This window comes from Triticum aestivum, chromosome 3A, assembly GCF_018294505.1.
Source record: "Triticum aestivum cultivar Chinese Spring chromosome 3A, IWGSC CS RefSeq v2.1, whole genome shotgun sequence".
Taxonomy (NCBI): Eukaryota; Viridiplantae; Streptophyta; class Magnoliopsida; order Poales; family Poaceae; genus Triticum; species Triticum aestivum.
Window position 1 is genome coordinate 38,231,127 of NC_057800.1, and position 14,592 is coordinate 38,245,718.

Below are 14,592 nucleotides of genomic sequence, written 5' to 3' on the forward strand. Positions count from 1 at the left end.
GGTTCCTCTTGATCTTCACCAGCTCCCCCCGTTGTAGCATCACCGTATTCAGGGGGCGCATAGTTGTCATCGTACTATTCTTCTTCGCCGTCTTCCATCATAATACCTATTTCTCCATGCCTCGTCCAAACATTATAGTGTGGCATGAAACCCTTGTAAAGCATGTGGGTGTGAAGGATTTTCTGGTTAGAGTAAGATATCGTATTCCCACATTTAGTGCATGGACAACACATAAAACCATTCTGCTTGTTTGCCTCAGCCGCTTCGAGAAACTCATGCACGCCCTTAATGTACCCGGAGGTGTGTCTGTCACCATACATCCATTGCCGGTTCATCTGCGTGCATTATATATAATTAAGTGTGTCAAAAACCATTACAGAACATCATAAATAGATAATTAAGTGACCAAATCAATAGAAGTTCATCATCACATTAAAACCAAAGTACATACATAGTTCTCATCTAACAACATATAGCTCTCCAGAGCATCTAATTAATTAAACCATACATTGAAACTATGTAAAACATTTCAATGCGAAAACAAATGCGATCATAATCGCAACCAAGGTAACAATTGATCCAACGGCATAATGATACCAAGCCTCAGTATGAATGGCATATTTTCTAATCTTTCTAATCTTCAAGCGCATTGCATCCATCTTGATCTTGTGATCATCGACGACATCCGCAACATTCAACTCCAATATCATCTTCTCCTCCTCAATTTTTTTATTTTTTCCTTCAAGAAATTGTTTTCTTCTTCAACTAAATTTAACCTCTCGACAATAGGGTCCGTTGGAATTTCCGGTTCACATACCTCCTAGATTAATAAAATCTATGTCACGTTGGTCGGCATAATTTTCATAAACAATAAATGAACCAATAGTTATAAAGATAATATATACCACATCCGAATCATAGACAGGACGAGGGCCGACGGGGCTGGATACCAAAACCATCGCACTATATAATAACAAGAAATAAAATAGTAAGCTAGACAAATCTAGAGGAAAATGGATCTTTGAGGTCAAGCTTCGAGAGGAGAAAGCTTAACTAGTGTGGCTCGGGCATTTCATCGAACACCTCATGTGCATAGGAGTGCTATGCTCACGGGCGAGGGGTATATATAGGCACCTCATTGGTCCCGGTTCGTGGCATGAACCAGGACTAAAGGGGAGCATGTGGTCCCGGTTCAAGCCACCAACCGGGACCAATGGTGGTGGGCCAGGAGCCAGGCCCATTGGTCCCGGTTCGTCCCACTAACCGGGACCAAAAGGTCCAGACGAACCGGGACCAATGACCCACGTGGCCCCGCCATCCTCCTGGGCTCACGAACCGGGTCCAATGCCCCCATGGGTCCCGGTTCTAGACTGAACCGGGACTAATGGGCTGACCCGGCCTGAACCTTTGCCCCCTTTTCTACTAGTGATAGTTCATGCATCAGCAAACTCAACTACCAATTAACCCACCAACCCACCATAGTGATTAGTGAACCATTAGGATTACAATAACCAAAGACTTAAAAGCAACAGAAAATGAGGTGAAACAACCTCGGGTGGCAGATACATAGTGCAAACAAGACAATGCACATGCCAAAGACAATAGAAGCAACTGCCAAGACAGACCGAAGAAATGAGCTTGATCTATCATGGTCTTTGTCCACCAAAGCAGCCATCACTACTAGGCAATTGACACAACAATAGAAGGCCACAACCTTCTCGTCCTAGATAAAAAGTACGCCGCACCATCGGCACGCAAAGTGGTTTACCAAAGAACCCAAATGCACGCATGGCAGCGAGGAGTACTAGGGGAGGGACACAACGAGTAGACCACATTAGCTCCACAAGAGACCTGCTATCTCCATGGCATGACCAGGAAGGAGAAGCACACTCCAGGAAAGGAAAACAAACCAAATCAACACAGTGAGAATGGTCGACGCCACCAAATTGTCAACACTGAAGAACAAAGCCAACACGACATCCACCAACACATTCCAACACGGCAGACCCCCCCCCCCTAGATCATCCCCTGATAGAGGTGCAGCCGGTTGATCAACCTTTCTGCGTATGTCTCAACAACAATGACAACAAGTATCTTTTTTGGACAATTAACCCCCTTTTATTCATTCATTTACAATGTTATATCATTCACAATCAAAGTAGAAATGAAGAGCATGGACATCATCCATCTAGGTACTAGGTGTAGAGAACCTAACATGTTTACCTAACTTTTGTGCTACAAAGTCCCCCCCCCCCCCCGGGCAAAGCTCATATATAACATGAGAGGAAGTCGATAAATGATACTTCCTCCGATACAACATAAGTGTCGCAGTTTTGAACTAAGGTTAGTTCAACTTTAGTTCAAGACTAGCTACGACACTTACTTTGGATCCGAGGGAGTAACAATCATCGAAGAGAGATGCCGCAATTACCAAAAAGATCCTCCCTCTTGTATAGTATTGATCACATCATGGTTGTCTGAGTTAATCACAAGTTTGTTGCATCCCATAGTTCTTGCTAGGTTCATGATGTATCTCATTTACATGGCCTTCGCAGTAAAAGATTGACGAAAACCTCAGTTTTATTCTCAACTGCTATGAACTTTCCATTGCAGTCCCTCAACCCCACCCTCCCAAGTCTCCATGTGGGGATACAGGGTCAAAAGCAACATATATTTGGCTCGACATAATTTTGAGGTGGCAACCTTCATCCACTATGCTAACATAGCTTAAGGGGAGCTAGCAATCAAACAGTTAGTTGTTAAAGCTATATCATACGAGGACACTTGAACAACAGACTGAAAAGGCTCCTCATGTGTTAACTTATGTCTTCCACCACATGTACCTAGTAGTGATTGCAACAGACTCTCGGAATTTACCATGGCCCATCACAATTACTTCATTATTGGCATGTTCAGAAGATGTGCTAGAAGATCAATCAAATAGGACCATCTGATGATGCCATCCATTCCCATCAATGGCCAAACTTCTCCCGTCTTTGCACATTCAAGAAATAGGCGTTTTACATTTTCTGCATCAAGGCTAGAGTCAGGGCATTGCAGACTTTGATGTGTCTGTCCGCAAGTGTAGCCTGGCAAGGCAATGTTCACTGTAAAGTTCTTCAAATGGAAATTTTGAGTTTTGCTGGACATTACAAGTTTCAAACATATTTCCAAGAATAGTTAACTGCAGCCATCCCAACTCCGTTCTCCCTCGTCGCCTTATGGCTTGGTGATTCCAGTCTGCATGATAAGCCGAACGGACTAAGAAGGAATCCATAATGGTAAAACTCTAGGCAATAATATTTTCCATTTCATGCATCGTAAACGGAATAACCAATAGCCTTTGCACATCAACTGGCAACGTTTGTGCTAATAACTATTCATCACAATTACAATCAAATGAATTAGGTTGCACACTCCAGATAGCAATTGACCGTCTCTTCCAGTCACTACCATTCAGTTGGATGATTGCGATATCCATGCATATATCTACATATTTAGGTTCTAACAATTGTGGGATGTAAAGAATTCGAAGCGGGTATACATCGGAAACCTCATGCCGTGCTTAGAGTAATCGAGGTGGTTCTGAAACAGTCTCCAAATGCTATGATCATTAGCGATAAAGGTTTTGAGGCGGGGGAACCGCTTTAGTGCATGTACCAAAACAGTCTTCAATGCACTATTATGTACTAGTGAGGCCGGGCGCGGACGTCGCTGCCGCAAAGCCACACTTGTGACGCTGCAAACTGAAACGTGTGATGTTGCAAGGCGAGGACATCGCTGCCGCAAGGCTATAATTGTGACTACAAGGTTGGACCCGTGTGCTGCATTGTGATTGTGCGAGCACCGAGACCACCATCGGCGAGTGTGGAAAGAAAGATAAGTGGGAACACAGATGGGATGTCATGTGTTGAAATAAAGAACGTGAACCTATCAAGGTCTTGAGTCATGGTTATTGGGTTGGGCCGTGTGCTTTTTTTTTGTTACAACGCACAGGCTCTCTTTTGCTAGTTTTTGTTGTTGTTGTTGTTGAGTAAATGCTCTTTTGCTAGTAAAAACAAAATAAATATAGATTGGGCCTGCGTGGACTCTCCTCGTCAAGCCTCCGAGTCTTCTTGGGCTCTATTGCGGCTATCTCGTCTCAGCTGTGGCTCGGAAAAAAAAAACTTAAGAAAGCCCTAAACCCCATCTAAAATTTCCCCTCTCCTCCCGTCCCTGACTGCGCCACCGCCACCAGGCCACGACCGCCGCCCCCCTCTCCCTGCCACGCTCGCTATACCCTCCACCAGACCGCCGCCGCGCCGCTCCCACCTCTCCACCGGCCTCCGCGCCCCTGACTCCCCTCTGCCGTCTTTGTGTCTTGCTGAAACATCGCTGTCAAGATGAGCGACGAGGTGATATGGCACTGCCTCCGCCACAACCACTGCAGCTTCATGGCCAAGTACGTCAGCGACACCCTCCTCTGGCACTTCGTTCCTCCCCGTCATCTTCGGCCTTCTCTGTGATGATGAAAACCTGGCTGGTTTCCGCAGGATCGAGACGGGGCTATTCTGCAGGAACCCCTACAACGCCACGGGCATATGCAACCGGAGCTCCTGCCCGCTCGCCAACAGCCGCTACGCCACCATCCGGGACCACGACGGTGATTGCTTACTACACTACACAGCACCCTCCTCTCCTTTTAACCACCGATTTTGATCCAATTGAACGGCCGTACAACCAAGCATCACACTCTTCCATATGGCAGCCAATTGCAATTTGTACGTGTCAGCGTCAATTAATATCAATGTTTTAAATAGCGGGCTATGGAAAATAGCGGCGAGCCTCCAAATCAGCTATAGCGGGCTAAAGCGGGCTATAACGGGCTATTTGTGAAGGCGACAATTTAGCGGCACCTTGCTGAAAAGGCTATAGCGGGCTATAGCGGAGCTATAGCCGGCTATTTAAAACTATGATTAATATGTATCGGAGGGAGTATTATATTTTTGTCTCGGTCTGCAAACCTCAGGCAGACAGAAGCAGTACAATCTGTAGTGTCTAAGAACAATTTACAGAACACTTGGAATTAAAAAGTTGCTCCCCCAGCAAGCGATATTTTTTTTATAACAAATAGTGTTAAGAAACATGCATCTTTGAGCACCACCAGAGGAAAAATGAATGTGCTCGTTAGGTGGCCCCGTATCACAATAGATACTTGTGTAGTCGATATATTTCTGTTTCCCCTTAAAAAAAAGGACAGCCCGGTGATATTTCTGTTTTCCCCTTCCACCACAAATTTCTAGTAAGCTCTCTCCACTGCCTTTGCTTTGCACAGTGACATGGTAAATTCTGTTATAGGAGAACAAGTAAGTAAGTGTTCTCCGAGTCACATAAATTGATGGAATAAGTAAGGTGTAAGATTGAAGCATGTGCTATATGAATACCAAAAAATGCTGTACAACAGTAGAACTAGAATTCAGCAAAGCTTGAGTTCTATGGGCCATTAAAGAGTCATCATCATTACATGATTCAGAAAACAAGTTTTGAAATAATAATTTTGTGCCTTGGACGTTACAAACTTGATTGAAGCAGTTATCTCTTCCATGCATGATCAGCTGGCTGTGTGATGTCAAAGCAGTGCTGTTTTGCGAGCAGTAGTCGTTATGATCCGCAGAGGCTAGAATGAGTGACTTTAATATTGGATGCTTCAGCTTGCCACTGATTATAATATCGTGGTCCGCGTGCTTTACTCATTGTGCTCTTTGTTCTTTTTCGTCCCGAACTATGCTTATCATCGTAAACTTTTGTTGATGCTGTCCTTCTTTCTACTTTGACCGGTCATGCAGGTATTTTCTACTTATACATGAAAACTGCGGAAAGAGCCCATCTGCCAAACAAATTATGGGAGAGAGTCAAACTACCCAGGAATTATGAGCAAGCAATGGAAGTCATCAAAAAACATCTCGTATGCATATCTAGCTAGCTGCTGTGTTTTGTCACTTCATCTCAACGTGAGTCTAGTTAGCCTTATGCCATCCCGTTTTATCATTATGTAGGAACATTGGCCGGAGCTACTTGTGCACAAGATCAAACAACGCCTGACAAAAATGACTCAGTATCGCATAAGGATGAGGAGACTTCAACTTAAAGTGAGGTAAGCACTACTGGTTTTAGTAGGCACAACATATTGTTTCTTGACAGTTATCTGCTCCTGAATTCTGGGTGTAATCTGATTGTATAAGTTGATGGTACTGTTCCATTTGTTTTTCTTATATGGTAGAATGTAAAAACGAAAATACATTTGAGATCATAATAGAGGAAATAAATTAGGATCACCAGCAATGATCGTATGGCAAGGCTGATTGGTTATGCTAAAGTTGTTACAAGCATGATTTTTCATTTCAGTTTCAGAAAAGAATCAGCACCAACCGAAAGTACCGAAATTCAGTGAATTTCAGTTTGCATTTCGGCCAAAGGGCCGGAATATTCACTTGAATTAAATTAAATATTTGATTGAAAAAAAAGTAAAATATTTGAATTCCTGTGTACCACTAAAATGGCTGAAATATTTTGGCCAAAAGCTAAATATTTCAGTGTCTACTGAAATTCAGTGAATTTCATCGAAGTCTCACTGAAAGTGAAAACCATGGTAACAAGTTCAGGCCACAAACTTACCAGTCGATCCTCTTTGTTAAGGTTTACCCTTGTATTATTTCCAATGGTTTATTCTATCAACAGCCTATAAAATAGTACTCCCTCCAATCCATGATAATTGATGCTGTGGTCTAGTACAAAGTTGTACTAACTTTGTACTAAATCAGCGTCAGTTAATTTGAATCGGAGGGAGTAGGTTTTTGTGGATTGACCGGCCTTTTTTACTGCTTTCCTCTCCATTCTTTGTAACGTACAAGACACTGAACAGGTGACCTCTTGCTGACCAAGCTGTAGCTTGTTGATTCATTAGTGCTGTGGGTATCGCTATTATTGGAATTGCTATTGTGCGCATGAGTGCACCCACTTTGGCAAGCGTCAGTTGCGAGCAGATGTTGGTTTAACCTCAGTTAGAGGACACCTTTCCAGCTCTGGCAACTAGCCTGCGCCCGTGCATCACTTTAGTGCTTCATCATGTGGATCTGGCCTAATCCAACGTTATCTTGTCAAATCCTTTGGTCTAGAACCTAGCTGGACCAAATCTAGGCTGTAGACGTGCGGGATGGTACGTGCTGTTGGGTGGCTCAGCTGGACTGCATTGGCCATGAGCACCGACCAGAAGCAGAAGAGTCGTCCAGGTTCCATTTATCCGTAGTTTCGTGCAAATGCTCTAAGTCTCTTAACTGTCCAGTGTTTTTGCCTGGCGACTATTTTATTCGTTACACGCTTAGGGGTTGCCCATGTGAACAATAGTGTCCTACTCCTACTAAAGCCAGAACATGCACTAAGAGGACCGAAAAGAAAGAGAAATGCCCATATGGTCTGTGTAGCGAATGGGACCACAACACTGTTTGCCTTGCAGCTTATTTGTTCTGCTGTTCCAATTTCTTAGGTCTAGAAGTCATATTTGGTGATGAGTGCCGCACAGCACCTCCAGTCCATGCTTTTCCCCCTCAAGCTGCTTCCTCAACCAATCAGGCGCTTTGGGCTGCATAGCTCAGGAATACTAAAGCCAAAACGTCTTCAAATCATATGTTTTCCATATTCAAATTACTAATGGTATTATGGCGACTGCAAACCCTTTTTTGACAGTACGAAAAAAAACCTATATTCAAAACGACTAGTGATGACTTGAGACTTATGATATGACATTCGTGCAATTAACTTGTAACCGGGTTCAGTTACATGCTGATTCATATCGTTGATGTACTCCCTCTGTACACTAATAGAAAACCTTTTAGATCAGTAAGTAGTGATCTAAAAGGTCTTCTATTAGTTTACAGAGGTAGTACATACTTATACTGTTAACTTCTGACACATAAAAAAGTTGCTAAACATACTTTCCTGCTCTGCTAGAGAGAAGATAATGACCGTCCCCAGGAGGAAGACTCAGCGCGATCTCCAAAGATTAGAGAAAGCTGAAAAGGCTGCTCAACTAGAGAAGGTTATTTTTTCGGATAATCACCATCACTTATGTGTTATACATTGCAATGTTCTAACATCTTCCTGCTATCGGTCAGAGTATTGAAAGAGAACTAATAGAGCGTCTGAGGAAAGGTGTTTATGGTGGTGAAATTCATAATGTCCCCCTCAAGCAGTTTGATACTATCCTTGACATGGAAAAGGATGAACTGGCTCCTGAGATAGAAGAGGAAGAAGTAAGCGCAGACCGATTATGATAGTTAAGCTAACTTTGTTATGTTGTCACTGCTCACAAGCTTTCCCATATAAACAGGAAGGTGAGATAGAGTATGTTGAAGGTGCTGATATCGAGATGGATGAAATGGAAGACATGGAAGACTTTGAAGGCTTCGGTGGAGAAGATGGTAAACACTTCCCTTGTTTCTACTGGGCATGTTGTAGAATGCTCTGACTTGTGAGGAGCCGAAGATACTTCTTGTTGTTCTCTGTTCACTAGATAATGTTCTGACTTGGACAAAATGGTTATTCGGCATAGTAGTGCCAACTACAAATCTAATCTCCAAAAAAAAATGATTGCAGATGATGGAGATGAAGATGATGGCCTGGATGAGCCATTAACAAAGATGCCCAAGAGATCGGGCTTCGATATAAGGTCAAAGATTGGTCGCAAGTCTACGAAAGTAATCACCGAGGTAAATCACTTGTTTCAGTATTAATATTCTTGATGTCAGGATACACTGTGTTGCCGAAAATCATATATAAAATCAAACACATCCAATTGTTTTGTCACATATCTGGTATCCAACAAGTAAAAGTGTGTAATCAGTATTGTGCTTTTCTCTTTATTTACATTGTTGTAAGCTAATATCTGCATCCGGGGCATCATATTAGCTTTTTTTTGTCAAAAACAATTCATTTTTCCGTGGGTTAACTCTGAATGAGCAGCACAATTCCTGCTGGAGTATAATTTATTTCTCGCCTTTTCCGCCACAGGTGGAACAAGACGAAAACAGGAATATCAGGCTAAGGATGCAGATGTGATTCACCCAAGCACGGCGCCTTTAGTAACATATGTGGTGTTGATGATCGTGTAATTTAGAAAAAAAATTCTTTTATCTTCTCACGATAATCTGTTGAGTTCGTATGATGGTTTATTTTGCTGAGAACACGGAAACTGGCATGAATTGTACTAACTGAACAGTATTCAGTCTCTCTCTGACCCGAACCAGGTTTTTGCAAAGTTACAGCGGATGTACGCTGTTAACGTCAAGTTGTGTGATTAATACACAAGAGTAAAATCCATTAGAGAGGTTACTCTATTTAAATAACTTGTTTTTGCTCTAGTCACTGGACTTCAATGTACCCGCGGTACGATCACAGAACAAAGGTTTTTCTATTTGTTGGTGCACAAAACTTTCAGCAGCGATATATATATATATATATATATATATATATATATATATATATATATATATATATATATATATATATTTTGTTAGAGCTCCTTGGATGTTATTTTTGAACGAATTTTTCCTGAACCTCAAACATTCGATATTGTTTAATGTGGCAAAATTTCAGATTTTGGACTTTGTTTGATATCATTTTTTTGGGCAAACTTGGGTGTAGTACACCCAAGAGTAGCCAGTACTTTGATTCCCGATGGTTACAACTACGAGTAAACCCTTTTGTATGATCCATTCAGAGCTTGGTTTATTTCCACACTCCATCCTCATGTAGAGAGCAGGCATACACTGTTTGAAACCTTCAACTCTATGATTTCGGATGGCAGCTCATGATGGTTATTGTGTGGGAACCAACTTTGCATAGCTAAGCTTGCAATTTTCGTGCATGGAAAACAAGTGGTGTACGAAGAACTACCGACGTTTCAATAAACACATCGATCCTTTGTCTGTCGAAAACACCAGTTCCAGAAGACAGGTTCAGTAATTCACGATTATGACTTGATAACAGACCAGCCATCAGGAGGCTTCGTCCACTTCTCAGGTGGTCGTGTACAAGAGGCAGGCCATGGGGCCGCACTGGTATGTCTCCTCTGAGGTCCTTGGAAAACCACCATTTTTCCTTTAGAGATGTCACCATGGGAATGCTGCTCAATGCACTGGAGGCTATTGATGTAGCTACATAAGAATCTGCGTGATGCTTCAATGGTTGGAGCTGGTTTGTGATGAACAATCTCGTTACGTACATGCCAGTTGCGCCAAAAGGTCATGAGAACCGGTAGTCGCTGCTCTTCTGGGCATTCATTCAGGAGTAGCAATGCCCATTCAGTACCGGAGTTGACAAATGTCGTCGAGGCGTGGTATGCTGATGGTGGCCGCAATTTCTTCTCACAACATACGGGCTAGCGGGCACCTGCACATTGCATGGAATGTATCCTCGGATTCCATGCCACATAAAACACATAAGTTAGAGACCTCAAGTTTTCTCTTAGCCTTGTACTCCATCATTGCAAGTGAATTTGTGATTAGACGCCATGCAAAGACGTGTACCTTTGGTTTGGCAGGGCACCCCCACACTGCTTTCCAGACGGCACGAGTGCCGTCCGGTGCCCTGCTCGCGGCACACATGGTGTCGATGGCGAGACGATATGTGCTTCAGACGGAGAAGATGCCTCGTGGATCAGGTGCCCAAGCCAAGACGTCCTCTTGACGCCGCTGGGACGCTTTGGTCTTGAGTATACATGCAGCATCAATTGCATGAAATTGCCAGTGGACAAGCCCCGGGATCCACCATCCATTGTCATCCAGCAGCTCAATAGCTCGGTGCAAGCGACATGTGCCCCTCGCCGTAATGGGCTTGTACGACGGCGGTCGTGGCAGCCAAGGATCGCGCCAAATACGCACTTGCTCTCCATTCCCAACACGCCAGATTAGTCCTTGCTTGAGCAACTCCAGCCCATGCTGAACTGCGTGCCATGTAGGAGAAGAATTGCCTGCAAAAAGAGTGTCCACTAGAGACCCATTAGGATAATATCTTGCCTTCAGCAACATGGCACAGAGCGAATCAGGTTTTGTTAGTAAACGCCATGCTTGACGAGCTAACAATGCTTGATTAAAGATACGGAAGTCACGAAAGCCAAGACCTCCTCTTCCCTTTGGCTCTATAATTTTCTCCCATGCTTTCCAGTGGGTCTTCCTCTTGCCATCTCTAGAACCCCACAAAAAGATCCTCACCAATCTTGTGAGATTGTCACACACCGAGACCGGTAGCTTGAACACCCCCATGATATAGGTTGGGATAGCCTGTGGCACTGATTTAATCATTGCTTCAATATCTGTGTCGGTGTCAAAACCGGCGGATCTCGGGTAGGGGGTCCCGAACTGTGCGTCTAAGGCGGATGGTAACAGGAGGCAGGGGACACGATGTTTACCCAGGTTCGGGCCCTCTCGATGAAGATAATACCCTACTTCCTGCTTGATTGATCTTGATGATATGAGTAGTACAAGAGTTGATCTATCACGAGATCATAGAGGCTAAACCCTAGAAGCTAGCCTATGGTATGATTGTTGTTGTTGTCCTACGGACTAAACCCTCCGGTTTATATAGACACCGGAGGGGGCTAGGGTTACACAGAGCCGGTTACAAGGGAGGAGATTTACATATCCGTATCGCCAAGCTTGCCTTCCACGCCAAGAAATCCAGACACAAGACGAAGTCTTCAATCTTGTATCTTCATAGTGCAACAGTCCGGCCAAAGGATATAATCTGCCTGTCCAGATACCCCCTAATCCAAGACTCCCTCAGTAGCCCCCGAACCAGGCTTCAATGACGATGAGTCCGACGCGCAGATTGTCTTCGGCATTGCAAGGCGGATTCTTCTCCAAATTCTGAATACCTGTTAAATAGTGTCCGACTTCTCATAATGTTGCGCTTCTTGGCTTCCATGTCCAATAATGGCCATCTTCCACGTGTCGAACGAATGCGAGAGGCCAAGGCGTTTTTACATTTACCACCCCAGCTATGTGAACAAACTGCTTATTTAAAGATATGGGGATTCTCAGATCCAAATCACACCATCCTCCCTCAGCGAGCATTCATCGGAGCGCGCCCAAAAAAATCCATTCCAACATGGCCGGCCAGCGCAGCTCCTCATCTCGCTCCCGTAGCCCTAAGCCCAGAGATTGGAAGAAGTGTTCCATCCCGCACAGTCAATTAGTGGAGTTACAGACCTAGGGATTTCTCCCTCCAGCATATATGGTCCCTGTTCGAGCCGGGCTTGCCACCCACAATGGCGGGGAGCAGGCGGAGAGCTTTCCGAACCCCTCCAAGGGGGAGCGGGTATGCCTCGTTCCTTATTTATTAAGGGGACTTGGATTTCCGATCCATCCGTTCCTCCGAGGGCTCCTGGAGTTTTACGGCCTCCAGTTGCATAATCTCACCCCTGTCTCCATATTACACATCGCTGGTTATGTGGCCCTTTGCGAGCTGTTTCTGGGCTGCGAAGCTCACTTCGCGTTGTGGAAGAAGCTATTCTGCCTTGTGCCCCGTACTCAGAGGGGGTCAATATATCAAGTGGGCGGGGCCGAAATATGGCGCATCGCCGGGATCGGATACCTATCCGGTACCCCGAAGAAGACGTCCGAAGACTGGCCTTCAGAGTGGTTTTATATGGAAGACGTCCCCCTCCCGGATCCTATTCGGATTGGCCTTCCTGAGTTTGATAATGCCCCTTTGAAGAAGCGCCTAAGTTGGCGACCACGGAGCCCTCAGGAGGAAGATGATAGAGACGTTTCTTACCTGATGGGCCGGATAAAGGTGTTGGCTCAATCAGGACTGACCATAACCGAGGTTATGTCAATATGCATTATGCGGGGGGTGCAGCCACTTCAATATTGAGGCCACCCCATGTGGCACTTCAACGAGGAAGATGATGCCACCCGCTGCGGTCGTAAGGGGCCGGACTCAGTTGCTGCTCTAGCAAAAATTCTGTCTGGTTTGTTCAAGGGAGAGGAAGAGGAGTTCCTCCGCATCAAGCCATGGGACGGATTCTCCATGTACAACCCTCCGAGCTGGGTAAGCCGCCACTTTTTATACCCATCCTTTCCTCATATTTGCAATAATTATTTTATCTTGCCGGTTCATCGCAGGAGCTGCGCAAGGCGGTAAGGGAGATCAACAGCCCACCTCCACAACCAGAGGATCCTGAACGGTCCCTCAACCCCTGCCTTAAAGAGGATCCGGACATATTTGTGGAGCTGATTGACAGGATATTCTACAAATTAAGCTGCCATGAGGCCATTGTGGCTATTATAGCCGACTATCCTGGGCTACTCCCTGCCTCACAGGTAAGTGAGACCAGAGTCCCAACCTTCAAGAAGTATCCCTTTTTTGCGCCCTTCACCTACCGTATCTGTACGGTGTTTTACAGGGAAGGTCCTCGGGACACCATGCTGAGCCTGTGGCGAATTACCAACAAGGGGCGCCGAAGCCGGGCAGGCTGAAAAGGAAGGCGGTCCGGACGGAGACGCCGGCACAGAGGTATTATACCAAACCTCACTCCGTGATTATCATATTTTAAGATGTAATAACACCCATGCTTCGATGAAGGAAAAGCGCTCGCCGGACTATATCCGGGGAGCTCGCCGATCACGCCTCTACTAGCCGGGCTCCAGGGCCGGACATAGAGGCGGAAGCTAACACGGGGCACCCGCGAGATGCTCCTCCGACAGAGGATGCGGATAAAATATCCGCTACAAATTCCGAAGTGGAGAGCGCCATGAATCATAGGCAACGACGCCAGAAATTTCTTTTGATGCAGCTTGAACTACGTCGGTATTTCCCCAAAGAGGAAGGGATGATGCAACATAACTACTGTAGGTGTTTTCCTCAGTGATGAGATCAAGGTTATCGAACCAGTAGGAGAAATACGCAACACCACGTAAACAGCTCCTGCACACAAAGTACAAAATTCTTGCAACCCGACGTAAGAGAGGGGTTGTCAATCCCTCACGGGTAAAAAGATAGGTAAAATTGTAGTAGATTGGATAAATAGTTTTTGCGGGAACGCGAGATAAAATAAATAAATAAATAAAAATTGCAACAAGGTATTTTTGGATTAATAGATCTGAAAATAAAAGCAAATAAAAATAGATCGCGAAGGCAAATATAATAAAGAAGAGACCCGGGGGCCGTAGATTTCAATAGTGGCTTCTCTTGAGAAAAATAGAATATGGTGGGTAAACAAACTACTGTTGGGCAATTGATTGAACTTCAAATAATCATGATGATATCCAGGCAATGATCATTATATAAGCATCACGTCCAAGATTAGTAGACCGACTCCTGCCTGCATCTACTACTATTACTCCACACATGGACCGCTATCCAGCATGCATCTAGTGTATTGAGTTCATGGAGAAACGGAGTAATGCAATAAGAACGATGACATGATGTAGACAATATATATTTATGTAGAAATAGACCCCATCTTGTTATCCTTGATAGCAACGATACATACGTGTCGGTTCCCCTTCTGTCACTCGGATCAAGCACCGTAAGATCGAACCCATCACAAAGCAC

At 44.5% G+C, this 14,592-nt stretch overlaps 1 protein-coding gene across 1 annotated transcript; it reads left to right on the forward strand.

Moving 5' to 3' along the window:
* Positions 1-4,228: 4,228 nt before the first annotated feature.
* Positions 4,229-9,219, forward strand: LOC123057764 (protein MAK16 homolog). Its single transcript, XM_044480665.1, has 9 exons — positions 4,229-4,441; positions 4,533-4,642; positions 5,826-5,944; positions 6,036-6,133; positions 7,987-8,074; positions 8,151-8,288; positions 8,366-8,456; positions 8,632-8,744; positions 9,046-9,219. Exons 1-9 carry the CDS (start codon positions 4,383-4,385, stop codon positions 9,091-9,093), a joined length of 864 nt encoding a protein of 287 aa, XP_044336600.1. The 5' UTR covers positions 4,229-4,382; the 3' UTR covers positions 9,094-9,219.
* Positions 9,220-14,592: the final 5,373 nt, after the last annotated feature.